Source organism: Malania oleifera, chromosome 12 (assembly GCF_029873635.1).
Source record: "Malania oleifera isolate guangnan ecotype guangnan chromosome 12, ASM2987363v1, whole genome shotgun sequence".
NCBI lineage: Eukaryota > Viridiplantae > Streptophyta > Magnoliopsida > Santalales > Ximeniaceae > Malania > Malania oleifera.
The window spans coordinates 52,252,219-52,276,505 of record NC_080428.1 but is presented as its reverse complement, the minus strand read 5'-3'; the positions used below and the strand labels follow the sequence as shown (position 1 = coordinate 52,276,505).

General features: G+C 34.1%; 1 protein-coding gene across 1 annotated transcript; it reads left to right on the top strand.

Moving 5' to 3' along the window:
- The first annotated feature begins 5,373 nt into the window (after positions 1–5,373).
- Positions 5,374–16,682, top strand: LOC131144221 (GDSL esterase/lipase At1g28600-like). Its single transcript, XM_058092726.1, has 5 exons — positions 5,374–5,798; positions 5,889–6,119; positions 14,736–14,884; positions 15,743–16,019; positions 16,271–16,682. The coding sequence occupies exons 1-5, from the start codon at positions 5,540–5,542 to the stop codon at positions 16,522–16,524; spliced, it is 1,170 nt and encodes a 389-aa protein (XP_057948709.1). The 5' UTR covers positions 5,374–5,539; the 3' UTR covers positions 16,525–16,682.
- The last annotated feature ends 7,605 nt before the right edge of the window (positions 16,683–24,287 follow it).

The window sequence follows — 24,287 nt, the reverse complement described above, 5'->3', positions numbered from 1 at the left end:
ACCAAAACCGTGTGGGGCTTATAGGAGCCATGTGGGGCCCACAAGCCATGTGGAGCCCACATGGGTCTTGAGTTGGACTTTGATTCAATACTTAACTTGGGTCTTCAAATATGGTTTTCAAGCACCTAATAATCTTGAAATAACATATCCAAGAAAAATATAAAGTCAATATGATAACAAAGTCTTCCATAAAAGAAAGTCTTCTAATCATTATAACTAAATGATATTCAATTGATCTCATGTGTTCTTGCAAAACAGATATAAGCAATAGTGGACATCTGAAGGTTGTCCAAGTGTCACCATGTTAGCAAAGAATTGGACGTCGGGAGGTCGTCCACATGTCACCAAATCAACTAAAGAAAGTGGTATGACATATTGATCCCCATCAGTAGAATTGTACCCACCTGTTTTCGGACTAGAATGTGGTAGGCAAATCGATCTTACAGACATAAACTTTTGACTTAGTTTTGGTCGGCCAACCAATGTTAAGTCCAGTCTTCGGACTATACAACCCATCATGGGAGTTAAACATGACATGCATCGGTCAGAAGTTGTTCTTTTATCCATATTTGTGCGTTTATGTGACTTTGGGCATTAAATAGGCCTATATGTTGTTTTGGAGAAAAACACATGTATTTATTTAAATATGTGATTCAAAGTTTATAAATGCAATTTCTAGTATAGTAAAGTTATTTAAAATTATTATTAAATTATTTCTTCACTAAAGCTCATTTGAGTCACACACTGATAATAATCTAGTCCTTACTTACTGAGAGTTGTTTCATCCTAATTTTTATTAAACATTTCAGATATCTTGAGGAGCATAGCCTAAATCAGAGTAGCGTAGCGCAAGCATGAATGGGATTAGAAGAGCGGTTTGGATTAAAGATTTAAATTTTTTATTTGTGTATATTTTAGAATTTCGAAGGATGTGTTAAATTTGATATTGGAGATATTGTTATAATGAGGTTATTTAGTACTTTAGTATAAATATATTTGGAGATCTTCTGCTGTGAAATTGTTTCTAGGTCTGTGTCACTACATGGATAGTTAATACATGATATGATGTTGGTGGCAACACTAAACACTTATAAGACTTCACATACTTTCTTAACCTTTTCCCAGTCTTTATACTTGGACAACAAATATACCTAGGCTCTTTATCTCGAAGTCTAGGAAACACCTCTTTAAACTTAATTGTAGAAACCGTCTTATGAGCTGAATTCCAATGTGTTTAACAATTAAGAATCAACTTATGATGTTGCAATTGTAGTTGATGCACAAATTCAGAGAACATTTTAATCCTCATAATTCTCCCATTACTATAACTCACACATTCATGAACATCTTCAATGATTTCTTTAATCCCTTGAAAACCATATTGAACCATAATATTTAAAATGTGAGGACAACATTGAACATGAAACATCTTATCTCCATAAACTAACCTTTTAGTTCCTAAGAATGTGTCCTTCAACTTTCAAATACAAGAATCATTGATACTGACATTGTTTATTGAAATAGTGTATAACTATAAAAAGCAAAAAAACAAAAGAAGATATATTTATATTAGACTCGATAAAGATTTTTATGTCATCCTAAGCACAATAGAAGAATAAATTTTATAAATTAATATTTGAAGCCTACTTTTTTTTTTTAATTCCCTATTCTTTTAAAAACTTGTAAATTGCATCAACTATCTCAATACCACGAGGAGGAGGAGGTAAGTAAACAAAGTTAAGAACACTCTTTTGCAACCTTTAATTAGAATCAATAAAATGTCGTGTGAGAACCATGTATTCAATTTGTTAAGGTTTGGAGTGCCACAAATCAGTTGTTAAACTAACATTCTTAAACAATGATTTCAACTTTTCTTCTCGATGTCAATACACTTCAAAACAAGCATTTCTACAAGTTTGGCGTGAAAACTTTCACCATTTAGGCATTCCACACTTTTGCATCATGTTAAAACCTTCCTCTTCCAAAATTGAAAATGGATGCTTATGCATAAGTATCCAATATGTTGCACCCTTCCTCATCTTTCCCATGTCGAACTTGTCATCTTGTAAAACACTAACCCCTTCCACTGTCCCCTTATCTCCAGTTGATTCAGATGACATAAAGTTAATCTTACTTTGTTGATTTAGAAAAAGTCTTCATCTCAAACATATTTTTAGGTTCCTCCCACAATGAGTTGTGCGTTTTTTTTTTATTTTTTTTGCTAAGATATTAAGCATATAGTGACAATAGATGCATTCTGCTTTTTTAGTACCATTAGACATCAATTTCTTTAAATTCTTGCCACACTTTTGATGCCTTTAGTCTCTTTCTACTTCCAAACATATTATCATCCTCCTCCTCCTCCTCAACATCTTAAATTGTATTTTCATTGGCATTAGCCATATCTCCCTCATTGGTAGTCTCACTATTATTATTATTTTCTAACTCATCTTCTATCTCAATTTCCTCATCTAACATGAGTTGGTGGGCAAATGACTCACTTCTAGATCTAGAGTTATTTGGAATGGAAGATCAGCTTAGTATGGTAGATGACATGTCTATTATGAAAAAAAAAAATACTTACAATAAAAAATTCATAATAAAAGGAGACTAATGTACCATATAATTTAGATGCCAACAAATGAAATCAAACAATTACTATCATAATAAAAAAGAAATGCATAGGATTGTTCAATTTTATTTAAATTTGTAAAGCAAAGTATCATTGTTGTGCCCAAGTGTTTACTCATTTAAGAACTATTTAATTCTCTAGAATTTTATTCAAGGAGTACATAAAAAAAAAAAAAAAAACCTCAATTGCCAAATGTACAACTTGATAATCAAGTAATTTTTAAGTTATTGGGGGCTTTAATACTTTTAGGTGATTCTCGTAATCTCATGTATCAGAATAACAAATTCCATTAATTTTTTATTTTTTATTAACTTATAAAATAATAATTAAGAGGTAAAATCATTAAATAAAAATAAAGTGCTCCTAATATTTCTTAGATTTTAGGTTACACCTTCTATTAACCAATAAAAAGCAAATTACAGAAAAACATAATAGTAAAAGATGAACTCTTATTAGGTGGGACCGCGGGAGGTCGCCTACTAATACCATTACTATTTTTTATCGTATATAAAGTTCTGGATGATGAAAATGTTTGGAAAGTGAGGTGTCTTGGTAATTGATATAATGGAGGTGGAGGAACACACAATTTTAAGATAAAGAGTTTAACGATAAAGGACAAAATTAAAGCAATCAATCAGTCAAAATTGCAAATGAGAGGCTTAGTTTTTTTATTTGCAATTTTTTAAATAATTATGAAAAATTATTTATTGTTAAATTTTCTAAAAAATTATATGTAAAAATTTTAAAAAGAAAATATTTCACAATTAAAAAATTACTTAAACATCTCTTACTCTCGGGAATTACTTCTAAGAGTCAAAATTGAAATGTTATTTCTGACTTGTATCATTTGATTTGTGAAAAACTCATCTCTTATTCTAATTCTAAAGAATCATAGTTCTGTCTAAGTTGTTTCTTTATTCTAACTTCATATCTCAAAATAAAATTTAGATTGATTAATATCATTGAAAACTTAAAATATAATATTATTTGGCACATTTTTCTGACATACATGCACATAACGGGAAAAGACTTATTTCCCAAGTCTCATTGCTAAAAAATTGAAGAGAAGTTAAAAATTTGTTGATGAAACTTAATTAAAGGACATGTGACACTATTATTAGGGTTTAAGCTTTGAGGCATCAGGTAGCAATGGGAATTTAAGGAATAAAATAAAATCAAATAATTTTGAAAAAAAAAAAATATTTTTAATGAAAGAATCTACTGAGATGTTTATATTGTTGAAAATTTCATTTGTAAGTTTGTTTCACATTTAAAAAATTGAATGGATGATGGGTGCTTATATACATGGTTGGACCCAAGATATGATAAGTTTAAACTTTTGAGTTAGGTTGGTGCTTACCCATGTATATCAAGTCAACCCATAGACTATTTCAGTACTAACAGTTAGAGGACCAAATGTGTGATTGATTTGGAGGCACGTGGAATGCAATCCGAGACATGTAAAATGCGGTGGTAAGACCCGCTTGAACAATTGTTGGATAATTAGACTTACTCTCAAGACTTAAACTTTTGGGTCAAGTTGGTACTCACTCATGTGTATCAAACTCATCCATGGACTCCTCAGTGAAATCTTAAGTTTTTGGGTGTTTTTTTTAAAGTTATTTTTAGGGAAAAGAAAGGGGTTTTGAGATTTTAGGGTTTGAGCCTTGAGGTATTAGGTAGCGATGGGAATTTGAGTAATAAAATAAAATAATTTTGAAAGAAAATATATTTTTAATGAAAGAATCCACCGAGTTGTTATATATATTGTACCCAACTTCCGTGAAATCTTAAGTTTTCGGATGTTTTTATTAAAGCTATTTTTAATTTAAAATTGCTCAATTATATACAATTTGAAATCGAGCCATAAATAAAATTATTAATATTTAGTATTTGTACAATAAATTAATAATTTAACTTTTATAACAACTAATGAATTGAACTAAAATTTTCTACAATAGTTAAATGAAGTTAATTTTTTTTATAATTCAATAAGATGATTAATATTTGAAACTGACACATAATCAAATTGTTCATGTTTCAAAATTATATTATAGTTTTTTTTGTTTAATTTTTGTAACAACTATGATGATTGAATTAAAATTTTCAATAACCACTAATCATAATCAAATTTAGTTTTTTTTATAAGCGCTTATATGAGTAGATGTTTACAATTTTAATTAGTTTCTTTTTCTTCAATTTTACGGATGGAAGTAAAACTTTATACATAATTATTATTTTGAAATCGTCACACAAATAAAATTAATAGGTTGCAATCATTTCATAATTTGTAACTTAATTTACCTAAGTTCTATCAAAATTGACTCAAAATTTTGTAACTGTTTTATACAAGTAGATGTTTACAATTTTAATTAGCTTTTTTTTTCTTTAATTTAATTCATGGGAGTAAAGCTTTAGCTAAGAATTTAAAATTTGTGATTTTAGGCAATTTTGAGGCAAGGGTAAACTTCTAATTGAGCTAATTAAACAAGTCAGATAACGAGCTCGTAAATGAGTTAGCCCGCGAGCCCTTTGAGTCGAGTATGCCTTAACTCGAGTTCGACTCATTTAATAAAAGTTCATAAACGAGTTCGAACAGTTGAGCACCGGTAGCTCGCGAATAGTTTAAATCGTTTGGCAGAGTCACGTGCAGAATTTGTAGAGTCTCACTGCCCGACAGCCTCCACGCGCGAACGCAACAGTGGAGGGAAATATAAAATCAAAGACAGTGGTAGCCAGGTTGGCTTGAAGCTTAAGGTCAGAGAAATCGAAACAGAGAGAGTGCCACCATTTTCGTGTTTTCATGTCGAAGGCCGCCTTGCCTTCGTGCAATTTCTGCATCCGCCGTACGGTGTTTCTGCGCATCGGAAAGCCTTCGTCTTCCACGCTTCCACCGTTCCAACTTCAATGGCGTCGTCCCTTTCTGTCTTCTTGGAACGGCCGTTGACTCACATTCTTCTCGTACTAGTTTTCGCTCAGTGCGCGATTGGGTGCTACACATCCATCATCAGCTTCGGCGATTCTCTCGCCGACACCGGAAACCTACTTCTCCAATCGCCCTCCGATAAGCCCCCTCCTCACTTCGCCTTACCTCCCTATGGAGAAACCTTCTTTCACCGTCCCACCGGCCGATTCTCCGACGGCCGTCTGGTCATTGATTTCATTGGTGCGCGTCCTTTCTTCAACTTCAAAGAATACATCTTTCTTCACTCGAATTTCTATGAACAAAACTAATTCTCTTTTCTAAATTTTGCAGCCGAGTCGCTTGGATTCCCATTCGTACCACCGTATTTTGAAGTTAAGAGTCGAAGTGGAAGCGGTAGGAATTTGGGGAAAGGTGTGAATTTTGCGGTGGCTGGAGCTACGGCGCTGGACGTCGAGTTCTTCAAAGAAAGAGGGATCCGCGTAGGCACTGATTGCAACCTGGGGGTTCAGTTGGGTTGGTTCAAAGATTTTTTGCCCTCAGTTTGCCTCTCTTCTTCCCCAAGTAAGTTTACATTGAAAAACTGTATTGTATAAGAGGTTGGATTGTAAGTTTCACACGTCTTGATTTTAAGTACCTTCAAAACTCATAATTTTACACAACAAACTTAAAAGAAAATCATACCTTGATCCATAGCCTCCAAACATATATCCTTAAACTGTATTTCTATTTTAAAACCTTACGCTTCCTTATGCTCTATCTTACTTTGATGAAAATCTTAGCTCAAATTTTCTAGGTTGAGATAGGACCAGCCCCAATCCTCCTTTATTCATCACTTCCATCAAGTGATTAATTAATATACATAATTTATCATAATTATAAACTTTTCATATTTCGAGATATTATTATTGTAAATAATGATAACATTATTATATTTAATATTAAAATCCATTCATATTACCTCAATAAGTATGATCATAATTTTATTTGAGACAGTTAATGTCTTACATTCTTCCACTTAGTTCAAGTGAAATTACTTATTGTAGTTGATCATATAAACATAATGCGCATACATTAGTTATCATTAATATGTAGAAAACTTGTAAGAGTCATGGCAGTTCCATATCATCTTTATAAACATAGTCCCTTCCATGCACTACGATATAAGTTCCACTACATATAGTGATCTTTAAGTGAGAGGTGTACATTAGGTCCAACTTTAATGACTTAATTGAGATAATCTTGTTATCTTTATTCCATTGCAATTATGTATACAAATTGGAAAACAAAAATAAATGAAACATTTTCATTATCGAGCTCAAGTATCAATTAAACAACATACATTAAGATTCAATAATGCCCTTCTTTTCAACATGACCAATAAATGTTTTGGACGGCAATCATTTCGTCGAAGGATCAACTATCATACAATCGGTGCTAATATGTTCAATTGACACTTTTTGTTTCTGTACTTCTTCTTTAGCAGCAAAGTATTTCAATTCCATATGCACACTCTTGGAATACTTATCATGCTTAGAGAAGAAGACAGCTGTGGAATTATCACAAGAAATTTTCAGCTGTTTGGCAATACTGTCGACTATTTCAAGTTTTGAAATAAAGTTTCGCAACCAATTAGCCTAAACTGTAGCCTCAAAGCAAGCTACAAATTCAGTTTCCATAGTGGACGCAATAATTATTGATTGCTTCGCACTTTTCTATGAAGTTGCTCCGTTGGCTAGCAAGTATACATAGCCAAATGTGGTCTTTCTTGTATCCACACATCCAGCAAAATCAGAATCCGAATATCCAACCACCTCAAGATGACCAGACCTTCGATACATAAGCTTGTGATCTTTCGTTCCTTACAAGTATCTCAAAACTTTCTTTGCAGCCTTCTAGTGAATCATTCCTAGATTACTATGATATCTACCGAACATTCCAACTGCAAAGTTAAAATCTGACCTTGTGCACGTTTGAGCGTACATTAAGCTCCCAACAACAGATGCATAAGGAACATCCTTCATTTGTCTCTGTTCTAGATCATTTTTAGGACATTGCACGAGACTGAACTTGTCTCCTTTCTAAATTGGAACGGGAGATGCTGAGCATTTGTCCATTTTAAATCTCTCTAAAACTTTATTTATATAACCTTTTAGAGACAAACCAACCAGTCCTTGGAACCGATCTCGAAATATTTCTATTTCGATTACATACTTTGCCTCTCCCATATCTTTCATTTTAAAGTTTTTAGAGAAAAATTCTTTGGTCCAATATTATAAACCAAGATCATTTGTTGCAAGCAAAATATCATTAACGTATAGAATCAGAAATATAAACTTACTCCCACTAATCTTCAGATATATACACTGATCAACAGTGTTTTCTTTAAATCCAAAGGAACCAATGATATTATTAAACTTAAGATACCATTGTCAGGAAGCTTGTTTAAGTCTGTATATTGACTTCTTAAGTTTACAAGCTAAATTTTTTTTCCCTTCAACTGTAAAACCCAATGGTTGATCCATATAAACATCTTTATCCAAATTTCCATTTAGAAAGGCAGTTTTCACATCCATTTATCGTAACTCTAAATCGTATTGAGCTACTAAAACCATAATAATTCTGAAAGAATTTTTCTTAGAGACCGGTGAAAAGGTCTCTTTATAATCCATATCATCTTTCTGAGTAAAACCTTTAGCAACAAATCTGACCTTGTAACGTTCAAGATTACCACAAGAGTCGCATTTGGTTTTAAAAACCCATTTATATCCAATTCTCTTGCAACCTTTGGGCAATTCTACAAGATCCCAGACTTCATTTTGTTCCATAGACTTTAACTCATCTTTCATGGCATCCATCCATTTATTAGAATTATCACAGCTAATGGCCTGTGAAAACGAAACTGGATCATCTTCAATTCCTAACTCAAAATTTGATTCTTGAAGATAAATCACATAATCATCTGAGATAGCAGATCTCTTTTCTCTTTGAGATTGTCTTAACGCAACCTCTTGTGGTTTTTCTATAATATGTTCACTCTGAATAGTAGGAGTTGTAATTTCCTTAATTTCCACATTTAATGGAACCATACTCTCACTAGTTTCATCATTCTCAATGAACCTAGCATTTCCAATTTCAACTATTCGGAGGCATAATTAGGACAATAAAATATATACCCTTTCGATTTTTTTGGATAACCAATGAAATTACCACTGATTGTTCTTGCATCCAGCTTCTTTTCTTGTGGATTATAAACTTTAATTTCTGCTTGACAACTCCAAACACGCAGGTGTCGTAAACTCGATTTCCTGCCAGTGCAAAGCTCAAATGATGTTTTTGGAACTGTCTTACTAGGAACACGGTTTAATATGTACATGACAGTTTTTAAAGCATACATCCACAACGAAATGCGTAAGGACTTTCTGCTTATCATGCTTCTAACCATATCCATCAGAGTCTTATTACGCTTTTTTGATGCACCATTCTGTTCTGGTGTACCTGGAATTGTGTATTAAGCACAAATACCACGTTTTTCAAGGAATTTAGCAAATGGACCAGGAAGTTGTCCAGTTTTGTTGTACCTTCCATAATATTCACCTCCTCTATTAGATCTAACAATTTTTACCTTTCTGTCTAATTGCCTTTCAACTTCATTTACATAAATCTCAAAAGCATTTACTGCTTGAAATTATCATGTAACAAGTGGACATATCCATAACGTGAAAAATCATCGATAAAAGTGATGAAATATCTATCATTACTGAAGGTATTTACATCAAAGGGTCCACATATATCAGTGTGTATAATTTCTAGAAGCTGAGTGCTCCTTGTGGCTCCTTTCTTTGTGTGTCTTGTCTGCTTTCCTATAATACAATCTACACAAATGTCAAGGTAAGTGAAATCCAAATTTGGAAGTATGTCATTCTTTACTAATCTTTTCAGTCTTTCTTTGGAAATATGACCTAACCATTTATGCCACAAGTAAGCAGATCGTTCATTCACTAAACTTCGTTTAGTGCCAATACTATGATGCGAGGTTAAAAGTGTTTCAGCATAGTGATTATCAAGTCTTAACTTATATAAACCATCACAAAGCATACCACAACCAACCATATTGGATCTTTAAATAAACTGAAACATCCTTTATTAAAATTAAAAGTGTATCCAGAAACATCCAATTTAGATAATGAAACTAAATTCCTAGAAATACTAGAAACATAAAAAGTTTTATATAAATCCAAACAATAAGTAGTGTCAAGGATTAAACGATATGTCTCGACAGCTTCAATTGACACTTTTATTCTGTTCCCTATGAAGATAAACTTCTCATTTGGGTTTATGTTTCGGATTGTAAGAAATTCCTGCATCATATTAGAAACATGAGTTGAACGTCCAGAATCAATCCACCAAGTATTATAAGGGACTTTAGCTAAATTTGATTTGAAACATACATAAGCACTAGGCTTACCTTTCTTTTCGAACCAAGCTTTCTGTTTCAAGCAATACTTCTGGTAATGTCCAGGTTTCTCACAGAAACGACACTTGTCCTTACTTGGTACCTTCCTCTGGATATGGGAAGAGGATTCATTATCCTTTAAAGATCCTTTCCCCTTTCCATGCTTCTTTACTTTCTTTTCAGCTCCTTGGTTGTTCACATAATGAATAAAGTGAATTCCTTTATTGTTCAATCGTGTTTCCTCTTGAACTAGCATATTGTGCAACTCATGCACATTCCATTTATCTTTCATGGTGTTATAGTTCATTTAAAAAGCTCCTTACTCAGTCGGTAATGAGTTTAAAATGAACCGAACAAGGAAATTTTCATTCACATCCATTCCCAAAGTCTTAAGTTTTGCTGCAATATTTGTTATTTCAATAACATGCTCGTGCATAGTATATGAACCATCAAACTTCATGGTGGTTAACGTACCCATTAATGTCCCAGCAAGAGACTTATCTGCTGTTTGGAAACGCTCTTCCACAAACTTTAAAAACTCTTTGACACTTTCAGTTTTGGGAATAGCTGTTTTGATGTTATTTGCAACACTCATTCGCATAAATATCAAACTTAATCTATTTGATCTTTCCCAATTATTATAATACATTATTTCTTCGGCATTGTTAGAATCAGTAATAGCAGTAGACTGATCATTTAAGAGTGTCAAATTAAGATTCAATACAGCGAGGTGAAATTGAACTTGTTCACTCTAATTAGCAAAATTCAACCCATTAAACCTTGGAACGGATGAAGCATGCAAGTATAACGATCCAAGCACAGGTACTGCAAGAATTAAACACACTTAATGCTTGGAATGAAACATTTATAAGATTACAAACATAAATATATTAATGTTTTCCTTTGGGAGAAACACAAATATAAAAACTCTAAAATGATGCTAATTAAATACTTTGGTAACATCATATGCACTCATTATAAGTATCTATTATCTTTGGGTGATTCTTGATGTCTTATAATAATTTTTAATATCATTCTAGCATCAAACATATGAGAACTTTACTTAATGATTTAATCACTTTGGTGATTGAAATCAAAACATTTTATAACATCACAATGTTAAAATATTGTGAGTAACATAAACATGTTGGCAGAATGCTAGTAGATTCATGTTAGCATGCATTAACATTATATATCCTATTGATTTTCATGGATCAAGTCATGAAAGTTATATAACTTTCATAGCCCATTCGTCTTATGCGTCACAAAAGGAATAAATTTGTACCTTCAGAAATAACAATTCTTTTACTTAAATAATTATAAAATCATTCCACCACTCAATCACACAATAACATTAATATATATTTATATATATTTACTATCACAACAAATGTTCTGCACCGTCAGACTTTATTAACCAAGGCGTACCACACTTACATCGTTATACCTTAAAAAAACATAAGGTTACTGTGCCTTGATTCATGAACTAAAATTAACAGAACATGAACCTTTAATCATAATCGAAAATCATGAGTTTCTACAACTTTGGCTCTGATACTACATGTAAGTTTAGACACGCACGATAAACATGATTTATACATCTTAATTTTAAGGACCTTCAAAACTCATAATTTTACACAACAAACGTTAAAAGAAAATCATACCTTGATCCATAGCCTCCAAGCATATATCCTTAGATTGTGTTTCTATCTTACAACCTTACGCTTCCTTAGGCTCTATCTTAATTTGATGGAAATCTTAGCACATACTTTCTAGGTTGAGATAGGACCGGCCCCAAACCTCCTTTATATATTCATCACTTCCATCATGTGATTAATTAATATGCATAATTTATCATAATTATAGACTTCTCATATTTCGAAATATTATTATTGTAAATTATGATAACATTATTATATTTAATATTAAAGTCCTTTCATATTACCTCAATAAATATGATCATAATTTTATTTGAGGCAATTAATGTTTTACATGGATATATATATATGTATGTATGTATTTTTTTAATTTTTCAAAGAATCCATTTTCAAAGTTAAAATTGGAGAATTTGAATATAAAAATTCTATTATTGATACTCTATTTGAAACTTAAAGAATAACTTTTATTTCTAATATTTGATGTGGGAGAAAATAAAACAAAAAATAAATTTTTTTTTTTCGTTTCTCTAATAAAATATTTTGTTTAATTGGGGTATGAATATGTTGGGTTTTGAACAAACATATTAAGAGTGTGGGACAAACAGAGCATGGTAGATATCATAGAATTGTTAGTTATCTCTACTGTCCATTAAGGGAAAGGGCTGTAAATTTTAATTCATATATATTTTTTTAATTCTTTCTAAAGTAATAACAACCTTACAAGTTATCTTCGTAAATATAAGATTTATAAATAATGACCCTTTACTTTGTGTTTGGGACTATAATTTTCCAGTACTATAAGCAAATTCTAATTTAAACCGTAAAATTTGTATTTCAAAATATTACCTTAAGTAATTTAAGTGCAATGATATTTTTGAATTTTTGAGATATGACAACATTTTACACAAATAAATTGGTTGAGAGAATGTGAAATTGCTACCATTGTCAACTTGAGGATAATTTTTTTGAAATAACAAAGTAAAATATCATAAATTTTGAAAAAGAATTAAAATTTTATGTTAAAAATGTTTATGAACTCATTAGTTATATTTTCTAGAATGAGGGGGCCATTGAGTACTAAATTTCCTTTTATTTTTCTTTATTTTTTGTTTTTTTTTTGGAAACAGATAACTTCTTTGTGAGCTTACTATTAATTATTATTTTAAAATAAAATTCCTTTGATGTTTATTGCAGTGTGAGTGCGTGTGGTTAGGGGTGTACAAAAATTACTGAAAAACTGAAAACCGAACCGAAATTACAAGCGGTTCAATTTTTCGGTATTTGTTTTTGGTTTCGATCTTAGAAAATGTAAATTTTTGGTTTCTTTTTTGGTTTCCAAAATATAACCGAACCGAAAAACCAAAAGAAATTGATTTAAATTTAAATTATATATATATATTAATGTAATTACTTAATTAGTATGTATAACATGATTAGTCCATTTAATATTTAGAAATCAAAATGCCCAATAGATTGTCAACAACTCTTGCGAAAAGCAATTTTTGAATATTTAGAAGATCTGTTAAAAATAAAAAAAAACTGTAATTGAACCGCTGAATGTTTGGTTCTCCAGGAGATTATAAATTCGGTTTGGTTTCAGTTTCGGTTTTGATTTCGATTTGGGAATACTAAAAAATCATAAAATTCAGTTTGGTTTCGGTTTCAATTTCGGTTTCAATTTTGGTTTTGATTTGGGAATACTAAAAAATCATAAAGTTTGGTTTGATTTTTGATTTGGCCCATAACCAAACCGTAATAAACTAATTACACTCCTACGTTTAGTGCCTACACCATCAAATCTTCCCACCCCCACCCCCACTAAATTCCCATTCTATATTTTGAGCTGTGACGTGATTCAATTTTATTCGCCTTTCTATGATTTTTTGCAAATAAAATAAAATAAAATAATAGGTTAATAAGTCATTTTCTGATTTTTTTTTTTTATTTTATTCATTCAAGCTGCATATTAGGTTTGGTCCATATTCATTTATAATCTCTGACTGTAAATTTGAAATTTCTAAAGTAGAACTAGAATCCCAAAATTTGTCTCTTAGAGAACTTGATTCAAGGTCTTGGGTGCAAGGATCGGATCCATATTGTCTTTAGTGTGCTAGAGCCCTGCTCAAATGGCCAAAAATCTATTCTTGTATATATATTTGTCTAAGTTCAAATGGACGGTTTTCGGTATAGGACCCGATTGTATTTGATAGCATAAGTTTTGGGACATGAGTTTATATAAATTTGAAAGAAATTAGATACAATTTTATAATATATTTTATCCATTTTTAGTTCTGAATTTTTCATGCCCCAAATTCGGAATTAACATTCTAAAAAATGCCATAGTTTCTCAAAAATTTTATTAAAAATGCCATTTTTGCGTAATAAACAATTAAGTAAATATAAAAATGTCTTTTTTCTCAAAATTTTTTATTTAAAATGCCTTTTTTACATAATAAAATTAAGTAAATATAAATATTGCCTATTTTTACACATCAACAACAATAATTGCCCCATGCTTATTAATTTCACATAATTATTCACGACTGCTGAGAGTTGCGCAATGCGTGATGCACGTGTTGTGTGATTTTGGAATTTTTTTTAACGGGGTCATTTATTGAAAACATGTGGAATTATTGAAATCCCAAAGAATAAATAAAACAAAATTGAGCGGGTATAACGTTGAAATTTTCTATTTGATTTTAAAATCAGACTATTTTAGTGCAAGGCCAAGTTTTTCCAGCAAAAAGAGGTGTCAGCCAACTCGAATGATGTCAACCCAGTGTTTGGGTTCATGAAATATGGACAGTTAATTTGGATTTGTATAGATTTAGATAAAACTTAATATAAGATTGTATCAAGTTTTTTCTTCTGAATTTACACAAAAAAATTCAAATTCAAGTTCTAAAATTTATACCCTCAAACACTTCCTGACAGCTTTTTTTCCTTCCCATTCAGAATTAGCTTTGCCATGTTGCTTCTTGTTCACACATTTTTAACTTCACCTGTGGCTTTGGTCTCAATTTATTTTGTATCATTGTTCTTAGTCATCTGATGGGTGAATCACAGATTGCAGTGAGATACTTGGCAGCTCTCTTGTTCTTATGGGAGAGATTGGAGGCAATGATTACAACTATCCCTTCTTTCAAGGGAAAAGCTTTGAAGAGATTCAGTCATTTCTGCCTCTAGTTGTTAATGCCATTGCCTCAGCCATCAATGTAAGGCAGCAGCTAAGTAGTTTCATTTTTTCTTCTCTCCTGTTTGTAATGCTGCATCTTTGTTGCGAAATCACCCTCTAATGTTATGCATGCATGCACAACAATTACGAAAATTAGAGGAAATCAAAAGAGAGAATAATGAATTTTCGTGATTTGACGATGTGCCTACGTCCATGGAGCTGTTGCGCAATTTTCACTATCATAAAATAAAAACTACCTTAAGATTTCAATGGTTCAACCTTTGGCTACAATATGTATATATAACCTCATATGAAAAATCCCAAAATGGACTCAAGTGTATTGTACCTTACTGCCTAGGGGGAGAGACTTCTCCGCACCCAACCCCCGCTTACACCCCCAAATGCTCCCCCGCTGGGCTTAGTGACGATTAAGAGGTTTTGTGCATGGCCACTGAGCCCTCCCACTTGTAACAGACTTTAGTGGATAACCCCTCTAAATATGAGTTATAATTCAACAATCTTTAAACAACCTATTGTCCTTTCAAACCCAATCGTACTGCTCAAATTACCTTGTGAAACTATTTATACCAAATATGCTGACACGTCCTTCTACATTTGTTGGCAGCAAGTTGTTTGAAATGGTTATACTAATTTTCTTTAGTGGGTAGGGCTGGCTTGTGAAGAAGAGACCTGAGGGATTTTCAGGAGAAAAATTTGCAAAGAATTCAGAAAATGGATCTTATGCTGTCATGGGGAGCTAGTCATAAACTTGAATTGTTTTTCTTGAGCAGCTGGGATTAGGGGATGTGCAAATTACACAAAAATTTGGAGGGTTCTCAGTTGCATTTTGTGTATTCTCTTTGGAAATATTTCATTCTTATGAAATGATGCTGTGCAGGAAGTGATCAAGCTTGGGGCAGTGACAGTTGTGGTCCCTGGGAACCTACCAATTGGATGCTCAGCAGCCTATTTAACTCTTTTTCAAAGCTCAAAGAAGGAAGAATATGACCCTGTAACTGGTTGTTTAAATTGGTTAAACAAGTTTGCTGAATACCACAATGAACAGCTTCTGCTGAAGCTAAACCAAATTCGAGATCTTCATCCTCATACCAATATAATCTATGCTGATTACTACAATGCTGCAATGCGGTTTTATCGTTCCCCGAACCAATTTGGTACTGCACCATCTTTATCTTCTGTACCCATGTTTTTTTTAGCAGCACTAACAAATTAGCAGGCTTGACATGTTGATGTCATTGTGTATGTCAATAACACCAACAGCTTGAACTTTCTGCCAAGTTGACATGATTGCTCACCAGGTCAAAACGACACTGGAGAACAACTTGCATAATAAAATGAACCACATATACTGTCAAAAAGCACAAAACAATAAAAGCTATATCATTAATCTTTATGATTATTGCAGGATTCACGAGAGGAGCTCTTACAGCATGCTGTGGAGGGGAAGGTTCTTACCATTACAATACATCAGTAAAATGTGGCAATCTGCTTGCAAGTGTTTGTGATGATCCTTCCGTTTATGTTAGCTGGGATGGTTTGCACTTGACAGAAGCTGCATATAGATGGATTTCCAGTGGTTTATTGAAAGGGCCATACACCACTCCTCGCATTGATACCTCATGTGTTTCTGTGGCCACAAATGCTGTGTATTCGATCTGATTAATGATTGCAGAGAGATTACAGCTGTGTTTTACCTGTCTTGACACTTCTGTGCATTTCTTGCTTTGAAGATCAAACAACTTTGTGGGTTTGCTCAATAATTAAATTTACACAACAAATAAAGCATTGCGTAATGCATATAAATGATTCCTTATTAACTAGCTTTTCTTTGCAAATTTATGTTAGAATAGATTCTTTTCATTAAAATAAAATATCCCATTGTGTTTCAGATAAAATTAGAGTCGTCCATTATGTTTCATGGCAATTTAAATCGGCATGTGATTAATGAGTTGCGTCATTCATGTGTGTGTGTGTGAAAGAGAGAGAGAGAGAGAGAGAGAGAGAGAGAGAGAGGAAGAGAGAGAGAGAGAGAGAGAGAGAGAGAGAGAGGAGCTTAGTTAATACAACGATCAGAAGGTGGTCCTACAAATGTCCAAAGCCTTCTGTCTCTGTGGTCCTTGAATATGGGCAAGCCTTCTTTTGAAAAAAGCAGACATATGCTGTTCTTGCATTCTGTTGCTGTAGCTTTTTCCATCTCAATTGATCAAACATTCACTTAAGTTCTCATCTTAGCTTGCCTGCCACACATTATCAGATGCTATGCATCAATTTTTAGCTTTGGGATTTTTCTGACAGGTTCTGGAAACTTAGCCTTCTTTTGAAATACAAAATTATTGCAGGCTGAATTCTTTTTTCCATGGCGCCATCATCTTCTCCCCCCTCAATTAATCAAATTTTTAATAAAGTCCTTATCTTAGCTTGCCTCCAACATGCTTCTGGATGCTACATCAATTTTCAGCTTTGGGGATTCACTGACTCACCGGAAATTTGCTTCTCCATTTACAAGCTGATAAGCCTCCCAGCTTTGGTTTACCTCCCTATGGAGAGACCTACTTTTACCATCCTACAGGACGATGCTCCAATGGTCGTTTGATCATAGATTTCATTGGTAACCATGCATATGCTTGCACCTTTTCTTCTTCTTTTTCTTCTTATTTTTTGGTTCATGCAGCTGATTCTCTTGGTCTTACCCTTGTTCTACCATACTAGGTAAGAATGCAAGCAGCCATAATTTTCAGAAGGGTGCAAATTTTGCAGTTGCAGGAGCAGCAACACTTGGCGACACATTGTTTGAAGAAAGAGGAATCAAAATTCCCTACAAGAATATTGCTTTAGGCATTCAGTTGGGATGGTTCAAAGATTTGTTGTCCTCTCTCTGTTTCACGCCTTCAGGTATCGAATTATTGCTTTGGAGTTTGGTCACAAACTCTTATCCAATTTAGGTGCTGAAATTCCTTCCATGGCTGAACCTTCTGTGGCCATAAAACTCCTCACTAGAATAGTATTTGCACTTCAGGACTACTGGTGAGTCACAGCCATATATTGTGCTAGTGATAGAAAAGGAGAAAGCTCTTTAAACAGTATTTTAAACTTTGCATCAATCATTACTTTAGGCAAACATCTACATGAAAATGGGGTCTGTAAGGTGATCTCATGTGTTTTGCTCTGTTGGATGAGTTGGCAGCTGCATTAATTGTTATAATTATCATTGTTTTTTTTTTTTTTTTTGTTTCAGGGGTTCCATCGATATGACTGCTGTACGCCGTTTCCATTAAACTGTGAAGGCAAGTTGTGATTTGCAGAATGCAATAAGCTCCTCGGTAGTTTGCTGGTTCTTATGGGAGAGTTTGGTGGCAACGATTATGCCCATGCATTCTTGGTAGGGAGTGTGGGAGAGGTTCGAGCATTTGTGCCTCACGTTTTTAATGCTATTGTTTCAGCCATCGATGTAAGAAACTCACTACAAGAGGGAATTCCCCTAAAAAAAATGCCTAAGTTGATAATGTCTGCAACGGTGAATGAGCATTGCTGCATTTTACATGTACTCCTAGCCTAAATTCAATTTTACATTCTCTTTTCAGGTTATATATCTTAATCTTTACCATTGCAATGCAGGAGTTGGTTAAGCTTGGGGCAGTGAATTTTCTAGTGCCGAATAACCTTCCAATTGGGTGTCTGCCATCCTGTCTAACACATTTTCAGAGTTTGAAGAAGGAAGAATATGACCCAAAGACTAAATGTCTAAATTGTTTAAATAAGTGCATCTAGTACCATAACAAGCAGCTTCAACTTGAGCTGAATCAGATTCGTGTGCGTCATCCTCATGCCAGTGTTCTCTATGTAGATTACTACAAGGCTGCCATCCGCTATTATCAGTTTCCAAACCAATTTGGTAACCTAATAACTTTTTGGGAGAACTGATCAGGGTAGTAATGCATATTAACTGGACTGTCTTGAATAGATTATGCTTGGTTTGTCTTTGTCTATCACACTCTTCATCACATCCCAAAGCAGATGCATATTGAACATTTTTAATTTTTCAGTTAGATTCTGCTCCTTTAGGGTGTGTGTGTATTTCAGGTGAGCAAATGTGTTTCTACACCCCCCCCCCTCCCCCCCCCTATATAACACTCTACACTAAGGCCCCGTTTGAAACTCAAAAAATAGTAAGAAAAGAAAAAAAAAATATTAAGGAATCCTTATATTCATAATTAGTTATCAGGGAAAATGAGAAGAAAAAAATAGAAAATATATCAAATTTATAAACAAAATTTTGATTTTATTCATCACTAATATTTAGTTTTTCATAATTTTTAGTCATATTAAAATAAAATTTTATTTTTGATAATATCTAATAATGAAGGAAAATATAAGGAAAATGAGTTCTCTTTATTTTCATTTCCTTTCCTTTTCGGGTAAAATCCTTGATCTAAATAGATTCTAATGGTTTGTTTGGATCAAAGATTTTGATGAGGAAAGAAAACGAAAATATGAAAGAAAATTATTTTCCATTATATTTTATCTTTGTAAAAAATAATATTAAAAATAAAATTTATTCTAATATAATTAAAAATTAAGAAGAATCAAATGTTAAGGATGCATAAAATTAAAATTTTATTCATTGATTTGGTATGCATGTGTATATATATATATATATATATATATATATATATTACTTTTTTTCTAACTTGATAACAAAAAATGAAAAGTGGATTCCTCCATATTTTCCCTTCTATTTTTTCAAATTCCAAAAGAGCCTAAGGAAGACGGGAAAATGGTTAAAGACTTAAAATAATAGAAGTTGTGGGGTTCACTGGAGGCACCATTACAACATGCTACAGTGGGGGAGGCCCACTATATGTTAATTGGGATAGTAGACACTTAGCTGAAGCAGCAAACAAATGGTGTTGTAGTATGTGACTCATATTGAGTGGAACACATGTACAGAGAAAGGAGGCTGAAGAAAACAAGGAAGCTGGTTTGAAGAAAAATCGTTGACGGTTTGCATAGTACATCGATGGTTTTAGATAGAAGCCAAATTAGAAATAAACTGTCGACAGGTTGATATAAGCACATTGACGGTTTCTTCTGGTGAAGGAAAATCTTCGATGATTTTGTTCGATATTGTTTTTGAAATTTGAATTGGGATGATAAATAGGTTGGAGTTCGGGGGGCAAATCCTTCGCGAATTGATACAGGGGTATTTAAGGGATTCTCTAATACCTATGTACGTCTAGGGTTAGTTTTAATACAATGATGTAACCTTGTTTATGATTGATAGTGAATTTCAACCACCGTTTTCTCCTGTGGACGTAGACATATTGTCGTACCACGTTAATTCTGTGTGTTGATTTTATTGCTTTCATTATGTGTGTATTATTCACTGTAATTGTTGCACTGCACGATCATTTCTGCGTTTCATTGCACAACAATTGGTGTTAGAGCCATAGGTTACGATTTCTGGGATTTCTTTTTGCAAAGTTCGACATGGTCAAGTTAGACGGAACTGGAAACTTCGAATAGAGAAAAGTTAAGGATCTATTAGTGCAGCAGGGCATGGTGAAGGCGTTATACAAAAAGCAAGCGGATGGCATGGATGACATGAATTGGAAGGAATTGGAAGCGAAGATTGTGGCAACTATTAGGCTTGTCTGGCTGATGATGTGATGTATCACGTGATGGATGAGGAATTACTAGTGGCAGTTTGGCTAAAACTACAAAGTCGATACAAGTCCAAGTCGTTGACGAACGAGCTTTATCTTAAGTAGAAACTATATGGTCTTAAGATGTGAAAGGGTTCGGATTTGAACCAACACATCAAAGTGTTCAATCAGATCATCAGTGATTTGAAACGAGTTGATGTGAAGTTCAAAAGCGAAAACAAGGCGTTGATGTTACTGAATTCCCTACCTGCTTCTCCCACGTATGAAAATTTGGTTACAACTCTGATATGAAAAAATAAACTCTCAAATTTGAGGAGATCATAAGTGCTCTTTAGGTTTTCATCAGAGGAAGAAAGCCAGCGATGAGAATTCACAAAGTGAAGGGCTTGTGGTGAGGGGTAACCAGGAGCATGCGAGAAGCAAGTCCCGAAGTGGATCGAGTAATAATAAATCTTGGTCCAATTCCTGGAAGAGGAAGGACATACGGTGTTTTAAGTGCAGGAAAAAGGGCACATAAAACGAGATTTTCTAGAGAAAAAAGAAGGGGAATCTCGTACACAGGATGACATACATTAGACACCCCACTGCGCTAGCATAGGGGACCCTCGACATATCCTAGACTTCATCGTCCGTACTTGGACATTGGATGGTAGATAACCTGAAATGACTCGCCAAAGGTGTGACGCCTCGACCCGCCATGCGGGGCTCAAGGTGCTACTTTAGTAATATCTATATTCCTGATACCATATTCATCACATAAAGGCAGTCGAAACAAATTAAACATCTTCCAAAATATTACCAGAGTTCTAGTTTACCATTATACATAGAAATCTCCAAATACCCATATTACAAACCCAAAATAGAAGACAGAAACTAACTTCGTCCATACAAACCACGTACATAAACTAGACAACTAAGCTCAACCCCTTTAGCCTGCTAAGCACGATCCCTGATATTTCCTAAAAAGTAAAATAATCATTGGAGTGAGACACCTCTCAGTAAGACGGATTAAGTTAATATCAGGGTGTGACCAACATGAGTTTTAGTAGTAGCAGAAAACATTCATTTGTCCATTTAACCAAAAATAACATTTGTAAATTGTACTTACACCTATACAATTGAAAATACACATTTATTCCCACTGTATAAACCAGTTCAATGAATAGATAATCCCATTTACATAAATTCACATATATACGTAGAAGACACCCCGTGGGACAAACGACATGATTAACCCCCATGACGGGTTGTGTGGTTCGAAGGCTGGACTTAGCTTGGGTGATCAACGCAAACAAAGTCAAAGTAATTATCTGCAAGTACTTCTGCAGGCATTTGCCAACCCAATTGCAAGTCCAATTGCCTTCCCATGGAAGGTACAACAACACGTTGTAGGCCAATCGGCTGAAACTACCTACACTTCCACTACAGTGTGGTAGCACATGACCAAATAACTCGCTAGCAACGGTACCGTGCTCTCAATACAATCGGTCCTCAGGGTTCTTAAGTCATATCATGCAATTTAAGTAATAAAAATTGTAATATAAATCTCATTTTTGTCTCTCAGTACAAAACTTGTCATATCACAACCTGACATACTGCCATCATATCAAAACTCGGCATACCGCTGTCATATCAAAACCTGACATACTGCCGTCATATCAAAACCCTGGCCTACAATCATCATATCACATTTCCATTACTTTCCATAACCAGTGTAGATCCCAATTTTGCTGTAATAGCATACCAATACTTAGGTTCAGTTACACAGTACAACAATGTAGATTATTCTCATGCCACACGATTTTAGTATTAAAACATAATTAGATTAACAATCGGAATACATTTCATAATAGACTTAGTTTGCTTTGATGAAAACCAGGGTCTGATCATCTCCATGGTTCAATTTACTTAACATATATATATACATAGTTTTATAAAAATGCAGATGATCACCCCTCACCCGTTTTGTTTCTCAATTTACGTGTATGATAACAAAACCTACAAATTCAATCGTTCAAAATCCTTCACAAATTATCGTATGAAAATCCAATATTTACAAACTCAATTTATACGGTTGGATTTTGAAACACCAACTGAAATCATGAATACACACACACACACACACACACACACACACATATATATATATATATGTATGTATGTATAAAACGTAGTTCAATTGGTTCAATTTCAATAAAAACCTGACATAACTTAATCCTCTTACTTGGACCTGAAAATATGCCGATTATGTTCGGAGAATTGCAAATCCTAGCTCTTGAACCTGCCGCAGAAAGTGAGCCGGCAAGCAGTGAGAAGAGGAAGAAATGATCGGGGACTGATGACAGACTCCAGGTGATCTTAGAGAGAGAGAGAGAGCCACGTGAGAGAGTGAGAAAAGTGAGAGAGTCAAAAACTAATTTAGAGAGAGAGAGAGAGGGAAATGTTGAATTATGAAAAATATACCTTGCTCACTACCTAAGTAAGCCTGTCTAGAGGAAAATCGTCGATGGTTTTCTTGGGGTTTTTGAAACCGTCGATAGTTTGACAGTTCAATACGCTCGGTTGTTTGTAGCCATCGACGGTTTTTCCTGACCTCAGTGAAACCGTCGACAGTTTGGGGTCTTGCCAAATCAATTTCCTCTTTTTCCTTTCTTTTCTTTTATTTCTCTCTTCTTTTATTTATTTTCTTTTCTTTTCTGAATTCGGGTTCCTACAAAAGGTGTGCTCACCAGCTTAGCATTGGCTATGCTAAACCTTTTCAACACCATCTCCACATAGCCGCCCTGAGATAACCATAGTCTCCTTACAGCTCAGTCCTTGCGAATCTCCTTGCCAAGTATTCTTTTGGCTGCACCCAAATCCTTCATATTGAATTCTTTTCCCAACGAAGTCTTCAATTGATTTACCTCGGTCATGTCTTTAGCAGCAATTAGCATATCGTCTACGTATAGTAGCAGAAATTTAAGAGACCCGTCCACAAGTTTCCTCACATAGACGTAGCAATCGCACTTACATCTCCTATAGCCGACCTGGGTCATATAGGCATTAAATCTCTTATACCACTGCCTCGAAGACTTCTTTAGCTCATACAATGATTTGTTCAGTTTGTAGACTAAATGTTCATGTCTAGGTTGACTGAACCCTTTTGGTTGTGTCATGTAAATCAGCTCCTCCAGGTCACCATGAAGGGATGCCGTCTTTATGTCCATCTGCTCCAGATGCAGATTATGTTGCGCCACCAACCCCAACACTACCTTGATAGAAGTGTGCCTGACCACAAGGAAGAAGATTTTATCAAAATCTATTCCCTTCCTTTGCGAGTACCCCTTCGCTACCAACCGAGCCTTGTACTCCTCTCTTTCCTTTTTTGAAATTGCTTCCTTTTTCCTTTATACCCACTTGCATCCAATTGCTCGCTTCCCATATGGAAGCTTCACCAAGTCTCACGTCTGGTTCTTATGCAACGACTCTATCTCCTCAACCATAGCGTCTATCTAGCTACGCTTCTCTTAACTATGCGTCGCCTTCTAATAGGTAGTAGGATCCCTGCTACTGGTGATAAGTGCATAAAACACTAGATCGTCAAAACCATATCTTGGGGGTGGCCTGACGACGCGTCTAGGTTTGCCTACAGCTATGCTCCAATGCGACTGCTGGTCATCTGAGCTAGAACTCTTTATGTCATCTCCATCCTGAGTTTCTAACTCCACCTGCATCGCCAGCTGATTTGTCAGGCTAGGACTCCCTGCATGTCTACCA

Coding starts and splice junctions, on each gene's coding strand:
- LOC131144221 (XM_058092726.1), top strand. CDS start 5,540: ATGGCGTCGTCCCTTTCTGTCTTCTTGGAACGGCCGTTGACTCACATT. Junction 5,799..5,888: donor TCTGGTCATTGATTTCATTG/GTGCGCGTCCTT, acceptor TAAATTTTGCAG/CCGAGTCGCTTGGATTCCCA. Junction 14,885..15,742: donor CCATTGCCTCAGCCATCAAT/GTAAGGCAGCAG, acceptor GATGCTGTGCAG/GAAGTGATCAAGCTTGGGGC.